This window comes from Chelonoidis abingdonii, chromosome 13, assembly GCF_003597395.2.
Source record: "Chelonoidis abingdonii isolate Lonesome George chromosome 13, CheloAbing_2.0, whole genome shotgun sequence".
Lineage (NCBI taxonomy): Eukaryota > Metazoa > Chordata > Testudines > Testudinidae > Chelonoidis > Chelonoidis abingdonii.
Window position 1 is genome coordinate 32,684,475 of NC_133781.1, and position 9,583 is coordinate 32,694,057.

Here is a 9,583-nt window from a genome sequence, read left to right on the forward strand (position 1 = left end):
GTGTCCAGGGCATTATGGGGGGAAGAGAGAGGAAGGACAATTCTTTCAGTCAATGATTTTGCTTTTACTACTTTCTGTGGTGTCTCCTTTTCAGGGTTGTCATGAAGAAATGTGGCTCCTCTGGCCAGGAGGAGGCTGTGGGCATGGCGGCCCCATTTAGCAAGCTGCCAGTGAGCCCAGTCTCTACTGAAGGAGCAGTAGATATGCCATTACCTCACACAAACATGTTCTCAAAGGACTTGGACCCCAGAGATGTGGCCTTCTCTTTAAACAACTGCACAGACAAGCAGGACTTGATTAAAGTATCCCAGGCCAGCTTGGGGGAGTTGTGGCCTCCCTCAGATCCTGCGCCTGCCCCATTTGTCCCTTTCTTTGGAGATGGACAGCGTCTGGGGGGGACCCCTGTAGCTGCAGACTTACCAGTGTCAGATATGCTATCTTCAAAGCTGCCAACATCTCTCTCCAGTCCTGGAGGCCCTTCTAAGCCAAAGAAGTCTAAGACCAGCCAAGAACAGCTAAAGGAGCAAGAGCAGGTAAGGGGAGCTTTGCTTTCTTTGGGTGTCTGGGTTAGAAGGGCTTTACTCTCATCCTCCCTTGCTCGAGATTAGGCTTCTAACAAGAGAGAGAAAACATGTCCTTTTTTAGTATTTTCTGTCCTGTAATCCTGGGACTTGAGCCACTGGGCTTGTGGCTTCTGATATTAAGGATGTTGTGTTGCTGGGGAGTTGTTGCTTTTTGGATTGCTTGCGTGATGTTCCAGAGGTAGATGAGTGGTGGAGATTTAGGAACTTGCACTCTGTCCAATGGACAGAGGAGTTAGACTAGGTTTTGAAACGTGTTGTCTCCTGGACAAATGCACGCAGCAAGGCTGAGTTAGAAGCATTAAAAAAAGAACTATTTTCTATAGTGCATGACACACACTCTGCAGCGCTAAGTGCAGTAGCCAGATGCTGTGCCTGCCTCCAGGCATGGGGCACTGAGTGCTCTCCCACCACTACTCAGTCTGTAGTTTTGCCAAAGGAAAGATAGGATTTAACTGGCCAGACTTGTACTTCCTCCCTGAGATATGCTTGTTACTTGTGGAGGCTCCGTGACCTTCTACATGATTAGAAATATACCCCTGTGGGTAGTGTCCTGGGAGAATGGATGGCCTTATCAAATCTGTTGCAGCCTGACCCAGTGCCTCTCTGTGTGGACACCAATCTGTTGTGAGTGGACCTAGATCCTGGTTGCATGTGCTTGTAACCCAGTGGGGTCTGAGTAGAGTCTAGTAGCTGTTTCTGGTTCAGGGATTCTAGAGAGGACTCCCGTGGATCAAACCATTTGTCTGAGCCTTCCCTAGGACATGAAACTCTCCAATCCAACTGTCCTAGTCCTCAAAACCAGTACCTTGTACTGCCTTTCTCTCCAAGCTGATTAGCTGCTTACATATGCTCCCCTAGATTTCCACTTAGCAGCTGGGACTCTGGCTTCTAGTTTAACACCTTCCGGGGTACCATGGCAAGAAAGCAAGGAACACAGGCTTGGCAAAGAAATGTCTTAACCACAGTCACTTTACTCTTAAAAAGAACTAGAGAGTTACACATCTTTGAAAAATAACAAAAGTCTTGAGATGCCTCCTCCCAAGTCTGATCTCACCCCTTCTGTGAGTTCAAGCTTCTGTGTGTTTCAGGCAAGCCAGAATCCTTTCTGCCTTCTCTTTCCACCCAGTCCTACTTACATGTCGCAGTGTTTGTCTCCCTGCTTAGAAGAGCATTCCCCCCACCCAAATACAGTCTCTCTCCCTTTAGCCATGTGCCCCTATTGACAAACAAACTGCATTATTTACAGGCCATGCGGGTGCCCTTGTGTAGAAAATCCATTGTTTCATGGGTCAGCAATTGAGATACCAAAGCTGATGGCTTCTGCGTGATGGTCCTTCAATGAGGTGTCTGACATTTTGGGGTGCAGTCTACACAAATGAGGGGGCTGTCATCACTGCCCTGCAAACTTGGGTGCCTTACAATGCTTTGCTATTGTAGCTTCCAACTTGGGTCACTCACAAGCAGCCTGCAGGTAAAACCAAGAGTGTGTTTGTAAAGCCATAGCACTTGTCCTGCAACTCTGAAGCCGGCAGCCACCCTCTGGCATCCAGCAACCTTGGTTACCACATGTAGGGTGACTCCAGCACACTCCTAGTCTCAGATTTCCCCTCAAAACGTGTGTTCTGCAGTATCCAGCCCTCTCCAGGACGGTCCAGATAGATGAGGCCCATTGCACCTCTAAGGGGATCGAGGTACCAGCAGCTTGCCACCTTAAATGGACTTACCCACACAGTTCACAGTGCTGGATTAGTTTTGATAAAAGAATAAAACAAGTTCATTTCACTACAAAGAGAGAGGTTTTAAGTGGGTAGAAGTAGTAAGGCAGTAAAGTCAGAAATGGTTACAAGAAAAAGAAAGATAAAATGCTTCCTAATACTAAACTTAACAAACTAAACTTGATTCAAGGTGAAATTCTTACCACAGGTTTTCAGTAGCATTGCTGATCAAGTTTCAGGTCAGGATCTACTCCCAAGGTCCAATGGCTGTTTCTTTTATCTTCGTAGGTGAAAAGAGAGAGATGGAGAGGGAGAAAGAACGTGGGGTGTTTTTGTCCCTCACTTTTATAGTTCAGTCACCCTTTGAAATGCATGTTCCTGAGTGTGACCCCTAGATAAAGTTCTTTCCAGCTGAGAGCAAGGAAACATGGAGTCGGGTGTAAGAAGGAGGCATCCTGTAGTTTTTTTCCTCACCCGTGTATGCTGAAATTCAGATTTTCTTTCTTTTTCTTCACCCCCTTGCTGTCAGAGGACTCTGTTTACCACTTACATGCAGATTGAGGTAAAACATACTCCCTTTGTTTAAGACAGGCCTGGTTGACCAGTTATATCTAATGAGGGCTACATGATTTTTGAACATGTGCCTTTAACATCACCATGGGGGGATTTCATAACTTGACACATAAGGTTGCTACATACATTTCACCATGATAATATTAACTAGCAAGTTATTAATTTTCAAATGATACTTTACAAGGTATATTTTGTACAAAGATGATTACAACAGTGTGTAGCATGTGAAGAGGAGAACATTCCATCAGTGTCAAAAACCTTTCTTGGGGAGGCAGACTAGCTGGAATGTAATTCAATAAGCTTGCCTTGGGCAAAGTTAAATGTGTTCAGTGCATAATACAAAATGGAGGTCCTGATAGAAAATGAAGATTACAAGACAAAATGGCAGTCACAATTTGATGAAGACTTCCCCTGCTGTCATTGGGTCCACTCTCCAGAAGCTGGGAATGATAGTCTATCAGGGGTTACTTCCCAAACCCAGGGGCTGGCTTTTTTTAACCCTTCACAGAATCCTCTTCTCTGTTCTTTCCTTTTGAATGCCGCCTGCTATGAAATCCTTGAGGTTCGAGTTTTACCTTTGTACTCAGACCTGACCCAGTCAAGAAATTAAACAAATAAAATCTTAGAAGTTGCATAAAAAATGTCTGGTGAGGTTCAGAGAGCCTGGCTTCATGAGAGCTCAACAGGGTGGAGTGTGTGTGCATGATCTCCTCCTTCGCAGGTGTCTCTGTGGGTGCTTCCCATTGTTGAGAGGGGTTCACTGCCTAAAAACAGAAACCAGACCCTGGAAGGATTCCTGAGCCTCGAATAGTGTAGCAGACGGGTGCTTTTCCAGTTAAATTATGACTATTCATGCATGCTCCAGACTGCTGGTCCTTGGAATTGAACCCCTCAGAGGGAGGGGTTTGAGCCTGAAGAGCTGGACAATGTGCCTGCTGCCTGCCCAGGCCGAGCTTGTCTCCTTCTGGCTGTTGTTCCCGCTATATGGGAGTCAGGAGTGGGGAGCAGACTCTCATTCCTGAGTAGGGATATGGCTGAAGAATCAGAAGGGCTGGTGTCATCCTTCATCTCTATGTGCTGGTGCAGGGCCAAACCTATCTCCCCTTTCATGCCTTGCCTGTAGCTATATGGGACACTGTTCTGCAGCCTGGGTTTAGACAGGCTTGGAGAGCTGACTGGAACTCTGACCACACACAGCGAAGGACTCTAGTTTATGTTCTAGCCTCCCCAAGTCTTATCTCCACTGGAATTATATGCTGTTCTACCCAGTTAGAGCCAGCCTCCCACTCCCAGTTTGTGAGAGCTGCCTCGGGAGCAGGTGCTTCTGGAGGTTTCTGCCCTCATGTTCAACAGAATGCAACTTTGACTGATGCTTTCATGCCCTTTGATCTCGGGTGCCTTTGCTGCTGATTGATTAAGCTGAGCTTCCGCTCCCGCTCCCGCTCCTGCCCTTCTCTGCCCTCCTCACTCCCAGCAGCAGCACAGAATGTAGGGCCAGGCACATGGCATCTGCTTTTTGTCCCTTTTCAGACCTGAAAAAAAAACCCAAAACAGTTTTTTTTTTTTTTTTTTTTTTTTTTTTTTAAACATCAAAGGTCCATTTTAGTAAAAGAATCTTCCCACTAATGCTGTGCCTGTGTGTGGCGTTTGGATTGAAATGAAGAGACTGGATAAAATCTGTGCAGGTGTCTCTCCATTTCTGGGCTAAGGATGGTTTGCAGACCAGCCGCATGCTAGCTTTGATGTCTAAACATTAATTATTAGACGGTAGCTTTACTCCAAATTCCCCTGGAGATCAGAGCTTACTGCAGTGGGGAGCGGAGCTGGGTCTGTCTGCTACTTTGCTTTGAAGTCAGAAGGAGCTTTTAGAGCTTCCCTCCACTGCTCCCTTTTTCAGAGCCAAAGTGATGACCTCAAACCAATAGGCATTATTGCGGACATTGGGTGTCTTGTATAGACATACTGAGGCCTGATGGATGGCTCCATCATATTGATCAGAAGTGCCTGAAAACTCAACTTTGGGCAGGAAATATTGGAGACCATGACCAGGAACTGGTGTTGCAGGGTTTATCATCTCCCTGATTTACAATGCTTTTGCTCTAAGCTTCCCAGAAGGAGCTGCTGCTGGAGAAAGGTACAGTGTGCCCTTCCCATTAATTATCTCAGTAGAGAGTGGAACTTCCTAGTGTCAGCTAACGAGTGTTTCCCTCTGCCATGACTTCCTGTTCAGAGAAATCTGGACTAAACTGTGAGGTGGAGGTGGGGTGAGGATAGCAGGATTGGGCACAGTTGATGGGATTAGGATGTCGCTGGCAGTCTCCTCTGTATGGGCAGCCTTAGCTTGTTGCTCCCTGAACCCCCTCATTGCCTGTGAGAACACATAGCTGCCCCTGGCTCTGAGAAGCTAAGGGGCATGAGTCTGTGGGGAGACTTCATCCACAGCAGGTGCTCTGAGATCAGGCTTTTGGACCTCCTACAGAGGGACGTGTTTATGCCATTTGCTGTGTCCCATTGTTGGGTGATGCTGTTCACGGGAGTCGGGGTTGGAAGGTAGCTTTCAGACTCTGCTTATACTTAAAATTATTAGTTGCCAGTTGAGATAATTTCTGACCCAAACTTGAGATGGAAGCAACTGGACTCAGAAAGGCCCATGGAATATAGGGAATGAATATCAATGGGACAAGAAGCAGCAAATGGCAGCTGCTGCCCTTTGGGTAAAACAGACTGGGTGAAGTGACAGAAACAGATTGGCCCCTCCAGCTCATAGATACTGTTTGTGTGAATGGGTAGCGATGGAGTGGAAGGGGGCACAGGTGATACCACTGAGAGTAAGCTACCTAGATGAAGTATTATTATTCAGTAGCAGTCTCTCTTCAGGCTGTATCATCTATTGCAAAACGGTCACCTCGGTGGTAGGCTCGTGTGTACAAGATATGCTGCTCTCCATGTTTCTGTCATCGGAACTGGTGCACCTGTAGGGACTGGATGGCAGGAGCTTTGCAAGGGCACAGGCTCCTAACTTGTGTGCTGCTGCCCTACAGATCCATCACGGCAATTCTCTCTAAAGCTGAGAGCTGTTAGTGTCCTGTTGGGGTCTGGCTTAAAGGTCAAGTGGGTGGGAATTCTTGTTCTGTTTGCATTGGGTTTTTTTGCAGACCCCTTGGACAGGTTTGGAATTTCTTATCCCTAGTGTAAGTTGAATATTCTACAGAGAGAAATTTTACGCTATTTCAGTCACCAACTCAGAGGCTTGTTTCTATAGTCATGTGTTCAGAATTTGTTTCAGATATTCAGCATTCAGTACTGTTGAAAAGAATATTTCATACCACAGCAGATGCACAGCTGAAGTAGTATTTGGCAGGTATTGAGGCAGTGTTGGAGCACATGGGCATGGAGATAAGAGCATTTATCTTTTGAATGATCCTGGTTTTATTGCACAACTTATCTGTAATTTTGACTAGCTGACAGAGAATGAAATTGGGGAAGAAGGATCTTGGCCTCCTGCTGTCTTAGTGGAGATGTTTGTGTGACTCTTATGGCAGGCTGTAGCCCAGTGGAGTTAAACATGAAGTAGGAAAAGCAGTTGAGCAAAGGGGACCAGAATGTAGCTGCCCTCCTCTGAAGTGGAGTATCCCTATAGGTGCATGTTACACCTATGCTTTGATATGCATTGGCTGAAGGCTTTAATCTACAAAGCCCTAAATGGTTTGGGCCCGGCCTGTCTCTCTTCTTGTGGGATTCTGCCACTGTCATGATTAGTCAAGGTGCTTGAGTTAGTAGCCTCAATTATATTAAATGACGCACTGCTGGTAGGTCCCTTGACTCTGGAATTCTCTCCTGGGGATTCCAGAGACTCTTCAGGGCATGTTGCATTCTCCATATGTTTTCCCCAGGCTTTTCCTGAGGTGATGGATACAAAACTATTTGACAAGGCTGTAGATGTGCTTAGAGTTGATCATTGCAGCGAGATCAAATCTAATTACCTTTGTTTGGGAGGATGGCAAAGTGTCCTGTTCATGTGAAGCCCAGAATGATGCAAGAGAGGTAGCTTCCTCTGCCTGGCTTGAAGGAGACCCAGGGCAGGTCTACAGTACTGCTTAAATACATGAATCTGACGAAGTGGGTATTCACCACGAAAGCTTACGCTCCAATATGTCTGTTAGTCTGTAAGGTGCCACAGGACACTCTGTTGCTTTCACAGATCCAGACTAACATGGCTACCCCTCTAATACTGCTTAAGTTATTTAATTTACATCATTCTGGGTTGTGAAAAAGACCCCACCCCACTGCCAAGTACGCAAGTTAGATCAGCCTAAGCAGTGTCTATACTGATGCTATGTCGGCAGGAGATGCTCTCCTGCTGTCATAGCTTCCACCTCTCACAGAGGTGGAGTAATTATGCTGATGGGAGAGTGCTCCTCCATTGGCATAGAGCGTCTTCACCACATGCACTACAGCTGCACTGATGCAGCTGTTACCTAACTCTGTAAACAGCTAGTGCTGGAAGATTGACATGCAGGAGTCTCTTTCCAAGAGGGCATCTTGGCAGCTCAGGAACCTTTCCTGTGCTCGCAGTCCAGGGAATGCTGCAGCTCTGGGCACTCCTCTTTCCCAGCCCAGGGAAAGCCGCAATCAGGCTCCTTCACCCTTTAGTTAAAGCTAACTCCACTTGACTTTCTAAAAGTAGCCGAGGGTCCCACCCACACAACCTCGCTCTTTTAATTTCTCAAATTACCCTTTGGTGCCCACAAACATAGCAAACCTTGCCTTGTAATTTGCGTTGTCTCTGAGAGACGCTTTGTGTTCCCAGGGGGCCCTGTGCATGGGAGAATGAATGGGACAGGAGGCTATGTGCAGGGGTGTGCTGGAGGTTGGTTGGCGGGTATGTGTGAGAGAGAGGAGGGCCAAAAGGTTTGCTTAAATAGGAATATCCTAAATCATGGAGTCTTGGGCCATGTCAGGCAGGCACCTGGCTGTCAGAGGCTCCTGGTTACAGAACTGTATATTATCCATAAAAGCTCATTTCTCCCACTGGCCTGCCTCTCTCGGCTCTGGGGATTGCAGCACTTCCTGTTCTTCTGTCTCATACAAGTTCTCATCTACCTGAGACTGTCTGGGTTCTAAAAAGTTAGAGTTGTTCCAAAACTGAGTAATCTGATTGGCTGGTGATGATTCAGACATCCAGGTGCTTGTAGCAGGACTTCTTCCAGGTACGTGGCATGCGTTGTCCCAGGGAGGGGAGAGAAGGCAACTTTGCTGTACCACTGGGAAGATTTGGGGATGTGGATAGACACTGGGAGAGGAGCAGCTCTCTAGTACTTATAGCAGGGGAATGGTTAGCTAGAGCTGCAGTATAATATAAAGTCTGTGTGTTATGTAGGTGACAAGATCCCTGTGGGTAGGTCTTTTCTAGAAGAGAGATGCAGCCTGTGAATGGACCTTACTTTGCAAATGCTGAGGTCTGATTCTTTGTGCTATGCTTTGGCTTTAGCTGGGGCGTAGCATTCAAGTCTAACCTGTGCTCCCTCTTTGCTCTGCAGCATTTGGAGCGAGAGACAGTCGTATGCCATCCAGACCTGGAAGAGCTGCTGTCTGCTGGTCCACAGGATCTTCCTGATGAGTTCTTCGAAGTCACGGTGGACGATGTGCGGAAACGCTTGGCCCAGCTGCAGAATGAGAGGCAAGCTTTCTTTTCATTAGAAATTGAAGTTCCTCCATCTCCTTTTGCCACTCTGAATGTAGTGCATTGGTGCTCTATAGATTATGCTGGCTTCTTGGGAAAAGGTGCTGGTCTGATCGATGGCTTGGGCTCTGTGTACCTGGGAATTCTAGCTCCTCAGTCTTATAAAAAACTCTCCTGTCCTTGGTGATTTGAGAGATCTCAGACTTTAATCTTGTTGTTAATCACTTGGCCTAAGCAGGGAGCTTGGCACCTGTCCAGGACAGGTTCCAGATCTGGAGCATTTGTGATTTTCAAATCAAGAGCTGAGCTACTGAACAACACAATAGAATTGGTCAACAGACTAGAACAGAAAACACTCCAATAATGAGTGCTGGAGGGAGGGATGGGATTGGGGTTCTGGGACTAGACTGGAATTTAGGAGATTTTGATTCTGTTCCTGGTTCAGTCACAGATCTGCTCTGTGACCTTGGGCCAGATTCTTTGCTTTTCCCATCTAGGAAGACTCCCTGATCCTAGAGCTGGTTGTGTGCTGGCCTTGGTTTATTTTAGAGTGGCCTAGTGGCTTCTCCATGGTATTCTACCTGATAATGGCCCCTTCTCAGCTCCCAACCTATGCCTAATGTCAGTAGCTATATGATACATTGTGTGATGTAGGAGAATCACCAGCATGGGAGATTGGTTGCCTTCTGGCCCCTTGGCACTGCCAGAGCAGTATATAAGGGATGGATTGCATCTCTGGATCTGGTCCAGAGTCTCTCTGTGCCTCAGTCTACCATGATGCCTGCAAGTCACCAGGGCCCGATGAAATGCATTCTAGAATACTCAAGGAGCTAGTAGAGGAGGTATCTGAGCCTCTAGCTATTATCTTTGGAAAGTCATGGGAGATGAGAGAGATTCCAGAAGACTGGAAAAGGGCGAATATAGTGCCCATCTATAAAAAGAGAAATAAAAACAACCCAGGAAACTACAGACCAGTTAATTTAACTTCTGTGCCAGGGAAGATAATGGAGCAAGTAATTAAAGAAATC

General features: G+C 46.7%; 1 protein-coding gene across 2 annotated transcripts in view; it reads left to right on the forward strand.

Moving 5' to 3' along the window:
- The window catches only part of ASPSCR1 (ASPSCR1 tether for SLC2A4, UBX domain containing), a 96,947-nt gene that overhangs the window by 38,322 nt on the left and 49,042 nt on the right, over nucleotides 1-9,583 (forward strand). For both annotated transcript variants that reach the window (XM_032764518.2, XM_075071943.1), the window contains exons 7-8: nucleotides 95-533; nucleotides 8,413-8,552. In XM_032764518.2, the coding sequence (XP_032620409.1) occupies nucleotides 95-533; nucleotides 8,413-8,552 (579 nt within the window). The remainder of the gene's footprint in view (nucleotides 1-94; nucleotides 534-8,412; nucleotides 8,553-9,583) is intronic.